This window comes from Eretmochelys imbricata, chromosome 1 (genome assembly GCF_965152235.1).
Source record: "Eretmochelys imbricata isolate rEreImb1 chromosome 1, rEreImb1.hap1, whole genome shotgun sequence".
Classification (NCBI taxonomy): Eukaryota; Metazoa; Chordata; order Testudines; family Cheloniidae; genus Eretmochelys; species Eretmochelys imbricata.
The window spans coordinates 225,972,564-225,992,619 of record NC_135572.1 but is presented as its reverse complement, the minus strand read 5'-3'; the positions used below and the strand labels follow the sequence as shown (position 1 = coordinate 225,992,619).

General features: G+C 52.8%; 1 protein-coding gene and 1 non-coding gene across 2 annotated transcripts; one reads left to right on the top strand and one right to left on the bottom strand.

Moving 5' to 3' along the window:
- The first annotated feature begins 1,189 nt into the window (after window positions 1–1,189).
- Window positions 1,190–4,396, top strand: LOC144270562 (protein mono-ADP-ribosyltransferase TIPARP-like). The gene is made up of 5 exons (XM_077827155.1): window positions 1,190–1,491; window positions 2,005–2,179; window positions 2,665–2,852; window positions 2,938–3,207; window positions 3,952–4,396. Exons 1-5 carry the CDS (start codon window positions 1,190–1,192, stop codon window positions 4,394–4,396), a joined length of 1,380 nt encoding a protein of 459 aa, XP_077683281.1.
- Window positions 4,397–8,551: 4,155 nt separating this feature from the next.
- Window positions 8,552–8,623, bottom strand: TRNAE-UUC (transfer RNA glutamic acid (anticodon UUC)). Its single transcript has one exon. It is a non-coding gene; the product is annotated as a tRNA-Glu (tRNA).
- Window positions 8,624–20,056: the final 11,433 nt, after the last annotated feature.

The following is a 20,056-nucleotide window of genomic DNA, read 5'->3' as shown; positions in this document are numbered from 1 at the left end:
TTCTAGCATTACCCATCCTAGTTATTCTTCAGGGGTCTGGAGTACTATACAATCCCCAGACAATATGTCCCAATGGGAAAAAGTATTTTACCAGACTCCTTAATATTTGGTGGCGATGGCAGTAGTTGGGACGTGTAGATTATACTAGCCCACTGAATACTCAGCAGAAGGGAAGAGAGATGCTTGCTCATGCTCCTCCCTTCATTAATATACACATGGGACTGTATTATACCTTTTGATATGTAACAGAGAGAGGCATGTAATGCCTCTTTAGACTCTACACTTCATTTTAATATACCTAAGGTAGAGCTGGACTTTACCCTCCTGCCCAGTCACAAGAAAAGTGGGATCAAGTTTTTCTCCTATCCTTTTTTACACCTATTAAACACTAATCGTAAACCACCAATCAGAGCAGAGGACCCCCCCCCATTCCCACCAATCAGAGCAGAACATGTTCCAATGTTCTAAACCCCTTGTTCCTGCACAGTGCGGAATTCCCATATTCAAAGAGACGCAGCAAGACGCTGGCCAGGCGTTTGGGAGGGGTGGCTACAGCCTGAGCCACAGGGAGAGGGATGGGGCAGAATAATTCCACAGGGCTACCAGGCCAACTGAGGACAAGAAGTGCCTCCCCCAGTCAGCCCCAGCAGGTGTTTGCCAATGGGAATCTCTGTGGGGAACAGGGGCTGGCAGAGGCTGTGCCATGCTGGGAATTGGTTCCCCCAGGAGACGAAAAGATCTCTGGGGGGCAGGGTTGGGGTCCCACGGGAGGGAGCTACATTTGTGCTGAAAGGGAGGTTAAAGTCCCAGATAGGGGTGACCCATCCTGTGGATTTAGGGCCAAGTTACCTTTATGTATATCGGGATAGGGATCCACTGTAGAGCACTGTGTGTGTGAGTTAGAGGTGTGAACAGGAGTTGGGGTCCCTGGGGAGGACTGTGTGTGTGTGGTTTATTGCGATATATCAGAGGAGAGGCCCCATTGTGGCATCGGTGCATGCAGAGTAGGAGTGGGGGGTTCAAGCTAGAGGCCCTGCATTGAGCTACTCTGTGCCTCAGTGTTACATTTCAAAATTACTCTTTCTCCCAGGAGTTGGATTCCTTCCATGAAGAGCGCTCTGGCTCCCCTCAGACATCTGCTTCTTCAGCCAGTGAAAGTACCATTCCCAACAGCCCACCCCAAAAACGCATGCGCACGGCCAAGGGAGAGAGCTCCCAGAGCCCCGAGGAGGCCTCCGAGTATCTGGGTGGTGACAATGGGGTCAGATTTCACATTCATCCAAGAGATGAAATTAAGATTTGTGACCGCTTCCTGCTGGGGGGCTGCACCCAGGGGGACAGCTGCCCCCTCCACCACACCCACTATCCCTACCATTGGCAGATTAGGCGGAGGGACAGCAAAGCCTGGCAGAGTGTTAGCGAGTCAGCTCAGCGGCACCTAGAGAAACTTTACTGCGACACTGGAAAAGAGCAGATTAAGTTTGTGGACAAGTAAGTGATGGGAAGCCAAACTCCAGTCCTGGAATCGACCAGCAGGAAGAGCTGTAGGAAACAGTGGGAGAGGTGCTGAGTATAGGGAGCTCATGGTGTCTCAAGTCCCTGCCCCAATCTGGGATGCAGCATAGGGAATACCTCGCACGTTTCCCCACTTTCATTCATTCCACTCCCCAGGTCCCTTATGTCCCACATGTGTGGGACTCCCCTCACTTTTCTTGTTGAAAATTATTTTACATCAGAAATAGACTCAAGAAACTAAGGTTACAGAAGGGGTAATTTGCACTAGAAGTGTGGATCCCAAATTGAGAGCTACGGTGTAGGCCACAGTGCTGGCTGCCAGGAGCTCCCACCCTACTGCTGTCCTGGCTTCACCCAGCAGGAGGTGCTGTAGAGAACTGGGCAGGAGCACTGGGTGCACGGGAAGCTGCTAGCTCCTCCAGTCCTGGCCTCTCCTAGTAGGAGGTAATGGAGGAATTATTGTTTACTGTATCCTTTTCCCGCTCACAGAGGCGGTGCTGTTGGGAGCATTTTTCTGCACTCCATGAAGCTGGTTTGCTTCATCGGACCCTATGACAAAGTGCGGCGACTTTCCAACACCTCTGATCCAAAGGAGAATCCCCACTTCCCCACAGAGTGGGCGGCCTATTGGAAGAGCAATGACAATTGGAAGAAGTATGAGGAGGTGAGGAAAAGGGAACGGCAATCCAACCTGCGTCATGTATATCATACAGTGCGTTTCCCCAACAATGCCTCACTGAGGTATGCAAGGGAATTACATACTGTAGTTAAAGCAGAAACAACAGCAAAGGGGGAGACACACTGAGGGGCACAGACAGAGGAGAGAAGGTTTGTGGAGGGGAGATACTGAGGATGGGGAAGGAGCTTTCATCGGCAGGAAGAGAAAGGAGTTTCTCTGCTATGGCCTGAGGGAAAACCAGGCTGAAAAGGCTAAAGGATGCTGTAGGGAAAGGAAAGGTTTAAAACCAGGTCATAGTTAGTCAAGATGAAGACAGGCTGGATACTGGCAGATCTTTGCCTCTGGCTTCCCCAGATAGCTAAAGATTTATTGATGAAGGTGGCAGCCTAAGGAGCAGTGTGTGTGTGGGTCCTTGGCTTTCCTTTTTGGAGCACTCTCCCTGTACACCCTTCTCTTCCTTTCCCCCTCAGCCCATCTCCCAAGGTCTCCTTGCTGCCTATGAGCAAGACAAGGACAGCTACACCTTTGAACGCCAGGGCCACTTCTTCATTGTGGATCTGAAGCGCCGTGTGCAATGGAACCGGGATAAGGGATACGTCCGCCTGGTCCAGCGCCGACCTTCCTACCGTCCCCTCCTCAGTATGGTGCCACATCTGATGTAAGTGACTCCCCTGGCAACCATGGTCCTAAAGGAATATAACAGCATTCAGAGGAGATTAATTCTTGTCTCACTATCTCCCTAGGACACTCCCAAGAAGACCCTGGGGAACAGTTCCTTCCACTTCTGACGTCCTCGGGGAGAATCCAAAGGATGGCTACTGTGGATCCTATCCTGTTGCCTGGGTCCCGAAGCCACCAGATGGCCAGGCTTTCCTGAAGATGGAGGTGCTACCAACAGAGGTTGCATACCACAGAGTTTGTGCTCTCTTCCATCAGTCTGTCTCAGAGGAAAAGGCACTGGTGCTGGGGATTTACCGAATCCGGAACGATGATCTCTGGGAAAAATATACCAGGTATAAAGAGAAATGTTGTGGGGAGATTGTGCTTGTATGCGTACATATGTGAGCATGAGAGTCCTAGCCCGAGTGCCAGAGGGGGAATGCTGGAGCTAGTGCCTATACGTGTGGAGCTCACCATGCTCACGGCAGGAAGTGTAAAACCTAATGTCAGTGCTTTAGGGTGCAGAACCCATGGCGCTGGAAGCCTAGGAGCATGAGCCCTGGAGCTAGTGCGCTAAGGTGTGCACTCATAGGAGTATGACTGAAGGAGCTAGTGTGCGAGGGTGTGAATATTAGTGCTCGTTTCCTCAGGTGGGATTTTAGCACACCAGCGTGAGCATGACTGCTTCTCATTTGGCAATTCCTTGTGCTGGAGTGTAGGTAGATTCAGCTGCACTGGAGTTTGCATATTTGGATGCATCCTCGGGAATGGGTGCATGGATCCTAGTGCACTGGGTTGTTTGCAGGGTCCATGCATGTGCACTGGTGCAGATAGTGCACTTGAATGTGACTATTTGTGCAGTGGTGGGCAGATCCTAATCTGCTCAAGTATTGGATGCACTTGTGTCATTGTTGGATGGATCCTTGAGGGCTGGGGAAGACTGACCCCCTAAGTCTTTCCCATTCAAGCTTTTGGCCTTTATCTATTGAGTAAGTGGAGATGGAGGGAGTTGGGGGGAGTTAGGCCTCTAAGTTTCCCCAAACATCCCCTCTGGGCAGGATCTAAGCCTGCTTTTTTTCCCTTTGTGTCTCCTTCAGGAAGAAGGCCATCATGTCCCATGCATGTTCACTGCAGGAGAAACACCAGCTGGAGAAGCACCTCTTCTATGGGAGTGCTGCTGACTTCCTGGAGCCCATCTGCCAGAACAACTTTGACCCCAGCTTCTCAAGGCTGCATGCCCCAATCTACGGCAGGGGCTGCTATTTCTCCAAGAGTGCCATCTATTCACACCGCCACGGCCAGGCGAGCAAGGCCGGGCTACGCTACATGTTCCTGGCCAAGGTGCTGGTGGGCAAGACTGCTGTTGGGCATAAACTTTTCCGCCACCCCCTGCCCGTGGTGCCTGGTGGGCAGCTCTTCAACTCCTGGGTCAACAGCAAAAGCAATACCCAAGTGTATGTGATCTCTGACAACTGCCAGTGCTACCCCTACTTCCTGATCAGCTACAAGATGCTCTCTGACCCCGTAGCAGTGGATGGTTGATAGTGCAAGGGGGAGGAACGGCTCATTAGGAAAGATTGCTGACGCAGCTTTTCTGATCAGGCTCCACTTCCCCCTGTGGGGACAGGGGTCACTTTTTGTTGTCACCTACAGCCTTCCTATGCAACCTGCTCTGTAAAACCCACTCTACATCCACTCTGAGCAGCAGCTGTGACCCTCCCAGTGTATGTGGAAAACAAGGCCATCTAGTTTCAAAAGAGCTCTGTCCCATCCCATCCTATTCAATCTCCAGCAGATTTACCCACCCTGTGTTCAACTTCACCCCTGTCACCTTCACTATCTGTCCAAATGCAAACATCCCGGGAGGCTGTGCCATCAGACACTGCTCCAAGCTCTGGCCTGGAAGCTGCTCTATTACACCATACGATCCATCACCCTCCGTGACCTCTCACTGCTTTTGTAGACTGCAGTATGTGATTCACAAAAAGTCACCACTTTGTTCATGACTCACCTTCTCTTCCACCTTCTAAAGGGGCCTTCAGCCTGCGGGTAATTGGTTTGTCAACAGTTGTTTGCACAGTGGCTTGCTGTAGTGTTTGCTAAGTTTTCTGGTGTAAGACTAATTTAGAAGTACTGTTAGAATATTCACCATGGGTCAGAGTGCTCTCATGTGTTTGTAATTATTTAACATATAGGTTCGTTATACAAAGGCAGAGTGGCTGTAAGCATCTGCTGTGTTTAGTCTGTTGCATGAAACCCCCCAATGTCAAGGATCAGGGAACGTTTCTGGCTGCTCAGGCCTTGCTCCCAATGATAACATGTCACCTGCCCCTGCAGGAAACCTCCTGTGATCCTCAGTTTTTGGGACCTAGGAGTTGGCCAGTCGTTAGTGAGTTAATATGTCCTAATGCCTGAGAACCTGTGGATTGCTCATTTATTCATGTAAGCAATAACTCTTTAATTCACACTGTACTATTAACATAATTACTTTCTTTGCCAAGTTTCCTTGCCTTCATAATTTGCGATCACTTGCCTTATACTTTACATTATTTTCTTGTCTTTAAAATTAAAGAGCTAAGAATGTTGTTTACTGCATGATATCAGTGTGAGCTACATTATCTAACACTTGGTTCATTAAACCTGTTACTTAATTTGATTTAATACCCCAGCAATCACAATTAATGTAGTCTAGGAAGTTACGCTATGTAGAATTATAGAAATATATGGCTGGAAGGAACCTCCAGAAGTCATCTAGTCCAGCCCAGTGTCCCCCACCTCCACCTCAACACACGCTGAGCAGGACCAAGTGACTGGGAGTTCAAGGTAAGTTGTGGGTACTCGGTACCTCTAAAAATTCTCCTATCACGATTAAGTGCCAAAACATGGATTTGGGGCCTACATTTTCAAAAGGGACTGACCTGAGGTGCTCTGCAGGTGACACGTTTTTTCAAAAAGGCCTGATTTTCACAGAGCAGTGGCTCAGCACTTTTGGAAAGTCAGCATCCTCTTAAAGTGTCAAGTCAGGTACCTCAAAGCTAACACACTTAGGATACTATACAGTTTTGTCGAGAAAAGTCAGCTTTCGTCAACAAAACAGTGGAGGTACACGCTGAAATGCTTCTCCCGCTGATCTAGGTCTCCTGCTCCGCCGATATCATAAAACCACCTCGACGAGCGGCATAGAGCTTTTTGTGATGTAGTTAGAGCAATGGACTCTGTGTTTCTTATGTCGCCACAAGAGGGCGCTAGGAGGCGTCTCAGAATGCCCATCTTGACCACTTTGGTCATCATTTTGAACTCCGCTGCCCTGCAGCCAGTTTACACAGGCATATGCCTCTCCCCCCTTTAAAGGCTTGAGAATTTTTGAAATTCCACTTCCTGTTTGCTCCTCGTGAACAGCTCACATCGCAGCTGTCTTCCCAGCTGACAGTGCTGGCTCCCTGCAGCAAACACTCTTGTGCTTGGTGTACACCGGAGTTGTTGGATCTACTGGCTCTGTGGGGAGAGAAGGTTGTGCAGTTGCAGCTCCGCTCCAGCTGTAGGAACTTTGATTCCTCTGGACAGATTTCTCATGGCCTGGAGGAGAAGGGGCAAGAAAGGAACACAGAGCGGTGCCGTGCTAAGATCAAGGAGCTGAGGCAGGCGTACCTGAAGGCAAGGCAGGCCAATTGTCAGTCTGATGTGTCACCAAAGACATGCTGCTTCTACAAGACACTGATACCACCTGACACCCCACCTTTCTTGGGGCCTGACCAGGTACAACTGAGACTAATATTGGAGTGGGAGACTTTTCCTGTTGGGTTATTTCCTTACCGTCACAATGGGGATTTTCTGTCTAGATCTCGATCTTTTTTGAATATTTTTTCCTACAAATCCCAGTGGATCTAAAAGTTGGATTGGCCAATGAGCCATGTGTTCCCTAATGGAGTTTTAACTCCATGCTGAGTGCAGCAGCCATCCCTGTTGTTGTAGATGCAGGATCTCCTCGGGATTGGCTCTCAGCCCAGTCCTCTGGAGTGACACTCACTGAGCACTGCCACAGTTAGGGGTGCAGCTCAGACACTGAATGTGCTGGGTGTGTAGAGATGTCCAATAGTGATTGTAGTTCATGTTAACTTAATAGCCAGGGAAACTGTCTTTGATTCTAAGGATCTGTCTACACAGCACCTAGATACTCGTGGCTGGCCCATGCTACCTGACTCGGGCTCATGGGGCTTGGGCTGTGGGGCTGTTTCATGATGTGTACACTTCCAGGCTTGGGCGGAAGCCTGGGCTTTAGGGCCCTATTACCTTTTGAAACTCAAGATTAGAATGAATTTGTGTTTCTTTGTTTACCTGCTTTAACCTTGGAAATAACTCTCTTATTTCCTGTTCCTATTTAATGAATCTTGAGACAGTTTATTATCAGATTGGTTACAAGTGCTGTCTTCGGTGTGAGATCTAATTGACCTGGGGTAAATGACTAGTCCTTTGGGACTGGGAGTGGCCTGAATATTGCTGTGGTTCTTGGTGTAAGGGACGATCTACCACAAAAGTACGCTCACAAGGGTGCCAAAATACATTGGAGTACTGAAGGGGACTGTCTGTGACTCCATGATTAGGCTGTTACAGTGCCTGAGGAGTTTACACTTAATAATTGGTTGGGGTAATCTAAGTATAAACTCACAACCAGTTTGGGGTTTGTGCCCTGCTTCCTAACAGTCTGCCCTGACATTGGTACTCATGCTTTTGAGCCACTGCAGGCAGCTTGACACCCAGTGCAACTGGTCTCACTGATATAGACAGGGAATGCCTTCCCTCTGGGATTCTAATATGGTTCTTCCATTACATAGGCCCCACAAAGTTCAGCCCACAGCACAATTCATGCTCTCCTGTTGGCGTAGTAGTAACTTCACTAAAGCAGTAACTCTGATAGAACCAGGCTGCCAGCTGCTGTGTGTTGCAGTTCAAACTGTTTGCTGATTATTAAACAATCATATTATGGTGGATGCCTAAGGCCGTATGGTGCTGAGCTCTGAACAAGCACTGAAAAGGAGACAGTCCCAGCCTCAGAGAGTTTATAGTCTTATGCCATAGGGGTACAGCATAAGACCCCCTCTTAAATATGGTAACCCAGTGGAAGCTGCCCTGGGTCTGTGTTATTTTTTCTCTGGCCAAGGCAGGATTTTTTTAAAATGTCTGTGTCTTTTCTGTGTCTACCTCACTGACAGGGGCTGTGACCCCAAACCTCAAGAGAACCTATGGCCCTTAGACAGGGCTGTGGAGAAAAAGAGAGTAACAGGAGGGTAAAAGTCATGAGATCGAATAGTCACAGTAGCAGTTTTAGAGCTCAGTTGTGATCAGACCAGGATCCAGTGGCAGTGACAGCTCCCCCGCATCTCATTCTGGCAATAGCTCATAGGTTGCTGAGAGCCCTCTGAGTGTTATCGCAGGGGCTGCCCGTGGGGATGGTCAGTGTAGGAAGCTGGTTGCTGAACCTCTGGATGAGGATGGTCATTGCCCACCACCCAGGTATTCCTGGTGCTTGCTGCTCTCTGGGGAGGCTGTTGCATCTCTTGATCATGCCTGGAAGTGCAGGGCTGGTGGGGCAGGGGATGAGATCATAGAATCTCAGGGTTGGAAGGGACCTCAGACGGTCATCTAGTCCAACCCCCTGCTCAAAGCAGGACCAATCCCCAAATAAATCAAAAGTGAAACTTCCCATACTGGGAGTTGAACCCAGGCCGCCTGGGTGAAAACCAGGAATCCTAACCGCTAGACCATATGGGAGGTATTTAAAAAAATAAACCCAGATCATGCTTTGCATTTAGAACTTCATCACACCTGATGAGACAAGAAGAGACTGAATCAGAAGCTGGGCAGATCTGAGCCTCATCCCACAAGGAAGAGGCCCCAGTGATGAATGTGGCATCTGCGGAAATGCAGCCACTTCTGGGGCAGGACATGGCAGCCACTCTGCCCCAGTGTCACTCTGGTGAAGGGCCATAGGAAGGGAGGAATGGAACTGCAGGGGGACAAAATGGAAATACCTGTGAGGAGGCATTTGGGCAAAACATTGGGTTTATTCTTGTACAAAGTACCCTGGAACTGACCTGCTGGTGATCAGTGCAGTGTCCAGCAGCCCAGCACCACCTTGCCGGATGCTGAAGCAATGCCTGATCTCTAACAATCTCAGACACACATGCCCATATCTAACTAATAGATATTTAGTGAATGCCAGGCATTGTCCCAGGTTCATTCAGCTCATTTCAAAACCCAGCATTAACATGGAATAGATTGGCCACAGCTTTCTAAGAGCACCAACAACTGCCTGGGGACAGCTGTATTAAATGTTCCCTCTCACCCCTTGTACCCTTTCACCATTTGTCCCTCTGCCAATATCCACTAATAGGCTAACACAAAGTCAGATCCCCCTATTTGGTGTCTCACTGCCCAGCTCCCTTGCTCCAGAGATCTCCCTCCATAGGGGTTATGGGCAGAGGCTAGACTGTCCATCAGACACTTGTGAACATTGGCATTCAGGCCCTAGTGACAAGCAGAAATGTGTCACTCTCACAGCTCGGTACTGTGAAGTGATCAGGCCCTTGTGCTTTCAGGTGTGGGCATGCGAGCCTGTGCTGGGGAGTTTGTAGGTCTAGAGCCCTCAGACTCAGCTGCCCCATAGAGAAGCACCCCTCAGAGGCTTCGTCTCCATCAGCACTTCCTGTGCTGCTCTGGCTGATTGTGGAACCACATGGTCACCTGGAAGGGCAGAAGGAAAGGGATGAAGGAGATGCTGATGGAAGTGGGAGCCAATCCCCTCTGCCCACTGCACTCCCTCCTCTTCCCCACAGGGACAGTGTCATATTGTATAGTGTGTTTTAGACTAGGAGGCAAGTACGCAAAAGAGTAAAGTACAAGACGAAGAGAATGATGGAGAGGTTCCCCACACCCCCGCTGGCCAGAAATCTCCCTAAGCCAAGTCCCTTTCTGGGTTGAGAGAATGGTTACCTGACACCTACCACATCTGCAAGCCTGGGTAATGACCCCTCTGGTCCCCATTTCCCTCCCTCTGATCTTCTTCAGAGGAACCGCTACGGCATCAGTTTGTCCTGACTTTGGGAGGTGGAGACAGAGGAGGGAGACGCCCCAGCAGGAGAGGCTGATTTCACCCGCTTCTCAGTGAGGGCCAGGGGCCAGGCCAGCACAGCAATCGCACTGTAGTCGGGGTCTGCCTTGTTGCCGGCACCCAGCGCCAGAGGCAAACAACTGCAGGGGTTCGTTGCCCGGTGTGTGTCACCCAATAATCACAACGGGGTGGAGAAGCAAAAAAGTTTATTTGCAGCTGCAACCAAGGTACAGGGAGAATAGAATCTCAAATCCTGCACATCAGAGCAGGTCATTACACACACTTTTATATTCCTTAATGCTGCTGCACTACACATCAGCCAATCGAAGCTTTGCACAAATGCTCTGCCTTCCTTATAGGGGTTACAACAATGTTTATTTCCCGCAACCTCTAACAAGCATTCCTAGCAACTTAAACAACCAGCACATCCTGCCTGGCCTTGTAGCTGTCTCTCCTGTTATCTTTAACTTGGCATCAGCAAACCTTACACTATGAGGCATGCTCTGCCGCTGCAACATTGTTTTAAGAGCAAAAGAGCTTACTCAAACCAGCCAGGCCTGAGTTCTGTTAAGGGGGGGTTGAAAAGAAGCCCTTAGGCCTACAGCAGGGAGACCTCCTCACCCTTACGGCCTTCCATCCCCTGGACTTAACTCGTGGCCATGCCCTGGGGTCTCCGACAGCCGGCCTCCCAAAGGCGAAGGTCAAAATGCTCAGCTGCAACTGGCGGTCCTGGCGCCATCTCCCCAGCAACGCCAGACACAACGTGGCCTGGCGCAAGAATGGAGCCTGCCGCGGCTGCTGCACCGACCCTGCGCCGAGAAAGCCCCACGTGCTGGGGTGGGGACAGCCGCCCCCCGGGGAGGATGAGGCCGGGAACCCCCTCCCCAGGGCACCCGGCAGAGACCCGGGTCCCCCAGGTTACGGGAGCCCGCGCTGGTGACCCGAGCACACGCGGCGGGGCCGGTCTCCCCCCGGGCGCGCACGGAGCCGGCGGGCGGGCGACGGGCTACGTCGCCCTCTGCCGGGATGCGCCCGAGCCTGCCGGCGCCCCTCAGCACCGCGGCCGGGGCTGCGCGCGGGAGGGTCCCTGGGCCGGGCCACGGGGAGGTCCCCAGAGCGCGGCTCGGCCCGCGTCGCCCGGGCACCGTGGCTCCGGGCCGGGACCTGGTGGGTCTCGCCAGGCGGCGGAGCCCCTGCGCCTCCGCGCTGCGCACCGGGCCCCCCGCCCCGGTGTCCCTGCGGGCCAGGCTGCGGTCTGAGCCCTCTCCCGCGCTGTCACCCTGGCGGGGCGGTGTGGCCCTCCCCTGCGCTCGGCCCCTGAGGAGGCTGGCTGCCAGGGCTCGGAAACACGGCGGGACATGCGAAGAGGAATGACGTAGCGCCTGGAAAATGGGCCCGGTCCCAAAGGCTGCACGTGGCGTGACGGGCGAGGCCCAGGGAGGGCAGCTCCCGCCTGAGAGCCCCCAGGCCACGCGGCGCTAAGGCCGCTTCCCATTCTTGTGCCGGCGGCTTTTACCTCCGCACATGCCACCACGTTTGTACGTCACACGTGCAATCGATGCCTTGAGCTCCTCCTTTATTTTCCCCTTCTCCCCGCAGCCGGCCTTCCCTTCCACTGGCCCTTAGTCCTGGGGGGAAGGACAATCACATCAGCCGCGAAATGAATCACCCCTTCAACTTCTGTGACAGGCTTTGCTGAACTCAGCCGGGGCATCAGATGAGCACGGAGCTAATCGCATCACACCTGAGACCTTTCCAAGGGAAGCTGTTAGTACATCAAAAAACCCGCCTTACCCGTCAGATATTCAGGTTGCCAGATCAAGCGCTGGAAAGATTAAAAATGCCAGAAAATCTGGTCTGTGAATACCTGGGATTCATCACAGCCACCTTTGAACTACCCCCTTCTTGACAGGACTGCGCTGGGGAGGGGGCGCCGCTGGAATTCTCACCTCATCGAAATGAATTAGGAGGCAGAGTTAACAGTGCATTGGGTGGAAGATGAGACAAACTGTCACCTTTCCGGCTGCTGTTTGCAATTTCTGCAAGGCTGAATAAACCATGCAACACACAGCTGCTTTCAAAGTGGTGGCCGAAACTCTACATTTCCTTTGGTAATGAAAGTTCAGGCTTGGCAGAATCAGAAGGAATCCAACATTGCAGAAACACTAAGCAGAAAGGATCAACAACTTTTTGACGTTCACTGGAATCAGCTGCGCATCCATGGAAAGAAATATCTCAACCTGCCTGAGGCTGAAATGCTGTTGGGGATGATGGGACTCACCTGCCACCAGGTACATCCAACCCCTCTCTCTGGGGCTCTGGATTCTCCTCTCTCTGCTTAAGAGACAGCCACAGCCACAGGCTTGCAGCCACAGGCTCCTGGGCAGTGATTGGTGGAGGAGGGGAGGGAAGCAGTGACCCTCCCCAAGGGCCACCAGCAGGGGTCGGGTCCTGCCCCGCTCTGGAGCCAGAAATGCTGGAGGAGCAGGCAGTCGGTGTGAGTTCCCCACCTTCCTGGGGCTGGTGGAGCGCGGGCTTCTGGCTTCAGGCCTGCAGTGGCAGGTTGTGGGCGGCAGGCTCCAGCCATGGGGCAGCAGGCTCTGGTCCCTAGTCAAAGGGCTTCAGTCTGGACTGGCTGGGCCCCACTGCCTCCCCCAGCCCATTGCCCCTGGCCCTACTGCCTCCTCCAGCCCCTCCCCCCCAACCATCACCCTGGCCCCTGCTGCGTCGCTACCCACCTCCCCATCTAGAGCTTAATTTGTCCTACAACTTGCCAGAGCTTTGTAAATTTGCTGTGAAAAGTTATATTTGTATGCTTGTTAATATCACTTTTCATAGCAGCAGACTTGCTAGCAAGCTGGGAGGCAGTGAAAAGTGATATTAACAACATACAAACATCATTTTTCATAGCAGCAGACTTACTAGCTAGCAAGTCTACAAAAAGCAACCAAAAAAGCAAAAGCAAGAACAACAAAAGACAAGAATATGCAAAAACCCTTATTTTTGTGTCTATTCTTTTTGGGTCCAGTAAAGAATAGAGACAACTGTACATTATTTGTATTATTGAGTTTTCAACCCCCCCCCAAAAAAGCTGTACATAAATAAATTACAATGATTTGGAGGTGTATCTGTGCATTTTGATTTGTTTTTCCGAAAGTTAATTAAGTATTTTAGGAAGAATTGTCACAACAGCCACCCGCAAGAGTTGGTGGCTGCACTCTGAGGCCACCAAAAGAATTGTTGTGAGCACCCCTGAATTAGAGTCCCATGTTAGAGGGTCTCATATTTTGTGTCCCTATGGAATCAGATTGTAAACTCTCTGGGGCTGGGACTGTCTCATTTTCTGTTTGGTCAGATCCCAGCACTACAGAGCCTAAGCCCGTAGGCATCTACTGTAATATAAATGGTTCATAGTAAAGCAATGATTTAAGCAGCTAATTCCTTTCAGGTTTACACACAGCATCTGGCAGTCTGGTTCTGGCAGTGTAACACTGAGCTGGGGAAGAAGGTATTTTTCTCACTCCCGGGCAGCAGAAATCGTGCTGTGGGCTGAAGCTGGGGCGCGGGGGGGATCTATGTCGAAGGAGGACCATATTAGAGTTCCCCTAGGTACAGTGCAGCGCTTGATTGCCGTTGCATGGGAAGAGCTACTGACTGGACACAGGGAGGGGGAGAATGGCCAGTATGAAGGGTAGCACCAGAGTAGAGCGGCTTTTCCAGATTCCTCTGCAGCACATAGCTACCCTGTGCCCTGTCCGAACTGATATTCTACGATCCTTTCCACTTGTTGAACTTCTGCACCTAACTCCCTGTCTCCCACTGCACCTTCCTTCCTCGGGCAGTCTGTGGGTATTTCCCGTGCTTCTGGGGGCAGGGCAGGACGAGCATGGGCCCCGCTAATGCCTGAGACAGGTTGTGTGTGAGTTCTCCCGCAGACAGAGAAAGAAGCAGAGACCGGAGGTGTTTGGCAAAGCACGTTCCCCGAGGTCTCTCTGTCTGCGCCGCGTCAGGACCATGGAGAGAGGCTCAGGGGGAATGTGTCTTTCTTTTATGTGGGATGCAAAGACCGCCCCTGGCTCCTAGCTCGCTGTTAGGGAAATACAGGGCAGAAGCTGGGAACCCACACGGGGACTAATTGGAGTGTCTCATGGTGACGGCTTCCTTCTCTCACTAAGATCCACGCCCTCCTTTTTTGCTCTAACCACAATATCCCACTGCATCCAAATGACCAGAGCCAGGTATCCCACCAGGCCCCAGCCTCCCCGAACCTGACACGGAATTTGGAATGTGAAGCAGGCACGAGGGAAGCAGGTGAGCGTGGAGCACATGTCTGCAGGATCAGGGAGGGCTTGTGTTTGGGGTGGGGGACACATTTACAGAGTAGACAGTCCTCTACCTCTGCCTATACCGCCATAAGGACTTGGCCGCAACGTGGTTCTAGCTGAAGCCAAATTTCACACAGGCTGTGGCTGGTCTGGCTCTGATCCCAGTGCAGAAAGGACCTTAATCCCATCTTCCTTCTCATCCGTGGGGGCTTCAGCTGCCATCCTTGAAAGTTTATCTCTGGGGGAGAAAGTCAAAGCCCCTCTCCCCCAGCCCAGAACAGGGAGACCCACCGGGAAACAAGAAGGCGGCAGCACTTAGATCATGGAAAAGACATTGGGAATGGGCAGGAAGAGATATTAGAGAGACCCTTCAATGGTTCAGAACTTCTGCTCCAAGCCCCAGTGATGCTGCCTCTGTGAAGTTTTTGATTCAGGGCCTTAGCAAAGGAGCCTAGCTCAGATGGCCCTCAGATGGCGTTATTATGATCAGTAAATGTCTGGAGATTATACACCTGAGTCACTATGACAGACTCTCAAAAATACACCCACTCCCCCCATTCTCACAGAACCCAACCTTAGCCAGTGGCTAGGAGATTGGATAGGTTCATGACACTGCAGTCTTCGGAAACCCACACAAATTATATTGTCCTTTCTGGGGGTAGCAGGAGTGTGAATTTTAATTTTTCATGGTGATTAGCAGTTCTGGAAGTTGGACCTGTTTACAGCTCAGGAATAGAACCAGAACCACTACCTGATTATTTAAAACTGTTTTACTGGAAAATAACAAAACCAAATTAACATAATGGGTTCATTGTCACACCAGGAAAATATCACTGAAGAAATGCACGTATGCACAGCATTGTACAAACTCTGAAACCACATCTCTGTCCCTCTCCCTCTGTCCAGATCTCATCTTCCAGTCTGAAGAAGTCTTGGTGGTCTCACTAGTGAAGAGTGTCAGATATTCCTCGGGAGTGGATGAGCCTGAGAACTCCATGACTCAGGCTGGGAAACAGCCAGTGGGGAGTCCAGACAAAGGGGCTGAAGTTATTCCCTCTGTGTCACCAGGGCTGGCTATCCCCATGGTTGGGCCCCCACTGCGAATTCCCTTGGGAATCCATACAGAATGAAGAGAACAGAGAGTCACCGGCATTGATCAACTGTGACAGCTCCAGAGACTCCATGGACTGAATCTGAGAGAAGTGGAGGAAGCTGGAGTTGATGGTCACAGGGTGCACAGCAGTGGGAGAGGTTCCTATGCTGGTCTGTGGGGCCCATGTGTTGTAGGCTTGGAAGTCCGTAGGCGTGGAAGGGGACTGGAGGGGAGGCAGGTTAATTCTGGAGTCAAAGGCAGAGCTTTCTGGTCCCTGCAGAGCCCATTGCATCCCTGGATCAGGTCCTGGGGATCCAGGAAGTGCTGGCCAATGAAACAGGGAGAATGGATCATTGCAGGAGCGTGCACAGCACTGGGTCTGTAGGGAAGAGAAAGCAGAACATTTCATCACAACCCAGAGAGCCCAGAGCCCTGCATTGATCCCCAGGGCTCAGCTCTCTTCACTGCTAGCAGCACTAATAGCCCTGTCCTGGATATTTCTGTAGGCTCTTCTGTCCCAGAGGATCCCAAGGGGACTTGCAGGTGGTGAATCTACTTGCACCTGGGATGCTTTGAGGGGAGAAATCTGACTCTTCAACGGGTTCCAATGGCCCATAAACCAGCCCCCAACAAACCTGACAGGGCAGGAAAGGAACAGCCCAGAGGGAGATCAGTGTAATGCTAAGATCTCAGCAGGTTCCCAGCACTTCACAGGCCAGGCCCCAACTCCTGGTGCTCAGTGTAGCTGCACTGTACTCGCTGGAGCTGCCCGGCTTTACACACGCTGGGGATCTGGCCCTGTGTCACTGAAGTGCTGGCCAGATACCAGGGAATAACCCTTGTGGAAAAGGCCCAGAGTGCCCGTGTGTCTGTTGGCAGGTGTGAGCGGGTGTCTGCTCCTTGGGGTGTCTCGCTGTCTGAGTGTCTCTGTGGATGAGTGGAGGTGTGGTTGGGGGACACTCAGCGTGTGTCTGAGGGGGTGATTGGGAGTGTGTTTGTGTGTGTGTGTAGCTCTCAAGCTCTCACCTGCAGGGTACAGAGGCTGCTCCCAGGTGTCCCATCTCCAGTGTAAAGTCTCCGGTGCTTCCCCCTTCTATTCTGGAACCAAATCCGGATCTGGAATTGGAGAGAAGAGGGGCTGAAGAAGCTGCTGGCAGAGAAGGAACCTCAGGGACCCCTCAATGTCTGTCCCTTTTATCCTCCCTTCTGCCCTCCTCCTGAGAGGCTTTGAAATAACCTGTTCCCCTCCCCAGGCCTTGAGAAGAAGGGAGGAGTCCTGTGTCCAACAGCAGATCTCTGTGGCCCTGAATGAAGAATGGGAGGCAGGGACAGAGGGAAGGATCCTTCACTGCTTTCCAGTTGGATGAAAGATTCTCACATGCCCCCCCCCCTTCCCCTGCTCCGTCCAGGTCACAGAAACTGTCCTCCCAGCCTCAGTACCTCCAGACCCACTGTCAGCACCTTTCTGAGTGACAGAGACCCCAGCACCACTCTGCTCTCCCAACCCTCTGCTATGGCTCCCTATGGTGCCCTGGCTGTAGAAACCGCAGAACGCAAATTGTCCCTTAAGCAGAGAGAGGAGAAACCAGAGCCCCAGAGTGAGGGGCTGGATGTACCTGTTGGTAGGTAAGTCCCGTCATCCCCGCCAGCATTTCAGCCTCAGGCAGGTTGGGATATTTCTCTCGATGGAAGAAGGACTCCAGGATGTGCAGCTGATTCCTGCTGTACAAGTTCCTCTTCCTCTTCTTCCTCTCTTGCCCTCCCCACTGACTGTGGGGGGGATCCCTGCTGGGGGCAGCAGCTACCACATGGGGCCCAGCAGCAATGGACGGGACCTGGGGCAAAGCCATGCATCCCTCTCTGGAGTCGATCCCTGCTGTAAATCCAAAGGGAGAAGAGAGGAGAAGGGTCAGAGGAAGGCGCAAACCCCAGGAAGGTAGAGGCACTGCCTGGGGGGCTTGAAGAGGCTGAGAGAGCTCGGGGTGAAGGGGGATGGAGCTGAGCTCTCATTCCAGGCTGGGGGTCAGGAATCCTTCCCTCCCAGTGGGCATCTATGCGACTGAGGAACAGAGTCCCTGGGGGAAGTGGTGGCAGCCCCATTGTCCAGTCAGCTGGAGGGAGGACAGGGCAAAGCCCTGCAGAGCAGACTGAGCCTCAGCCCCGCAGAGCGATGCTGCCAGAACTGCCCTGAGCCAGGCCCGGTGCATTGGCCCCCAGCTCCCCTCCTGACAACCAGCCCTTGGAGGGCTCACCTGAACCATGCCGGCCTGGTCCCGCTCTCGCCACCAGTCCACCCGTGGAGCCAGCAGGCCCCGTGCAGAGGGGCTGGCCGCCCCCGCCGCTGCTGTCGCGCTGTGCTGGGTGGAGCGCGAGTGGGATGAGTTCCCACAGCTCTGGGGTCATGGCTGCAAAGGCTTCCTGCAGCTCCGGGGCAGAGTCCATGTTCCCTCTCGGGCTCCCTGCTGCTCTCTGCTTCCCCGCTTCGCGGGCCTCTTATACCCGGAGCTCAGGCCATTGTGCTCCTCGCCGGGGAGGGGCCAAGGGGCCCCATCAAAGCTCCAGTTCAAAGGGCTTCTCCAAGGGCCCCTGGCTGGGAAGGCTGAGTCACCCCAGCCCGGCGGGGAGCCATCCCAGGGAAGAGGTGGGGCAGCCCCTCGCCAAGCCCTGGCCCGGGTCCCTCCCGGGGGCTGGGATTTCAGGGGGTTGGAGGCCGCCAAGGGGGGTCCCCGGCTCCAGTTCCCACCCCCCACTTCTCAGCCCTTCATTCTTCATCCTTTCAGGGGCGAGACGAGCCGTGGGCAGGGAGCCCCGGGTGCCCAGGGCCACCGCGCGCGGCTGCGGAGCCAGGGGGCTCCAATCGCAGGCCCCGGCCGCGCTGGTGACCCGAGCACACGCGGCGGGGCCGGTCTCCCCCCGGGCGCGCACGGAGCCGGCGGGCGGGCGACGGGCTACGTCGCCCTCTGCCGGGATGCGCCCGAGCCTGCCGGCGCCCCTCAGCACCGCGGCCGGGGCTGCGCGCGGGAGGGTCCCTGGGCCGGGCCACGGGGAGGTCCCCAGAGCGCGGCTCGGCCCGCGTCGCCCGGGCACCGTGGCTCCGGGCCGGGACCTGGTGGGTCTCGCCAGGCGGCGGAGCCCCTGCGCCTCCGCGCTGCGCAGCGGGCCCCCCGCCCCGGTGTCCCTGCGGGCCAGGCTCTCCCCGCACCCCTAGGCGGCCACCCCCATCCCTTCATCTCACCGCCAGAGGCCACTGTCCCGTACTCAGGTCTGGGTCTGTTACCTGCTGGCTGGCGGGCGGCAGGCGGAGAGCAGTGCATTCACATACCGACTGCCACGGATTTTGAAAATGTGTCCAGAGGGGGCTGTCCTGCCATGCTGGGGATGGTCAGAGCTCAGGGAATGCAGCTCCCATTTGGTTCCAGGAGAACACCAGGGCTATCGTGCAGGAAGGGAACTTAATGTAATCCTCATTTCAGCAACGGATAAACCTCTGCAATAGCCATTACATTTGACATTACGTCGGAAATAAATGCATTAAACGACGTCTTTATTTTTCTGTGCAGTTCAGTGTTCTGAACCCAAGATCCCTTCTCTAGCAATGCAGCTTCCCTTTCATCCCACTGGCCGTTATTCCTGGACAGAAGGACAATCACATTAGCAGTTAAACGAATCACCCGCTCGATGTCCGTTACAGGTTTTGTTGAACTGGGCCTGGGCATGAACTGATCATTGATCCAATCACACACAGGCCTGAGCACATTCCAGTGGAAGCTATTTTTACACCTAAAGACCCCCCACCTTACTAGGAAGGTATTTAGGTTGCCGAATCAAGTACTGGAAATTTACTAAATGCAGGACTTGTGGTTGACTGTGCAACCTTAATTTAGTTCCTTTGGGCATATGCATTATGATACAGTCTTTGTTTGATCCCACCATTTTCCCCACACTGGGACCCACAAGTAAATTTATTAAACGTAGACCAGGCTTTCTGTTTGTTAAGATCACACAGTTCAACATTACTTACTAGATACCTCAGTGCACTGGGTGGACGGTGCTCAGGCAATTAGACAACAGTGCAATATTTCTTGTGAGCCACATAATCCAATGTGTGCCCGCAAATCTTATTCAGACTAACCGTTGGAATATCCGAGCCTTACAGCTATTAAGGGTAGGTCTACCCTATGAAATTACTCCGATTTTACAGAAGTCAATTTTTGGGAACAGATTGTATAAAGTCGAGTGCATGTGTCCACACTAAGCACATTAACTCGGCGGGGTGCGTCCACAGGACCGTGGCAAGCGTCGACATTCCAAGCAGTGCACTGTGAGTAGCTATCCCACAGTTCCCACTGCCCATGGGAATTCTGGGCTGAGCTCACAATGCCTGATGGGGCCAAAAATTTGTCACAGGTGGTTATGGGTAAATGTCATCAGTCAACCCTCCCTCCATGAAAGCAACGGCAGACAATCATTTCACACCCTTTTCCCTGGATTGCCTGAGCAGACGCCATAGCACGGTAAGCATGGAGCCCGTTCAGCTCACCACAGCAGTTATGACCATTGTAAACACCTCACACATTATCATGCAGTTTATGCAGAACCAGAACCTGAAAAACCAGGCGAGGAGGTGACAGCAGCACGGTGACAAGAGTGATGAGGACATGGGCACAGATTTCTCT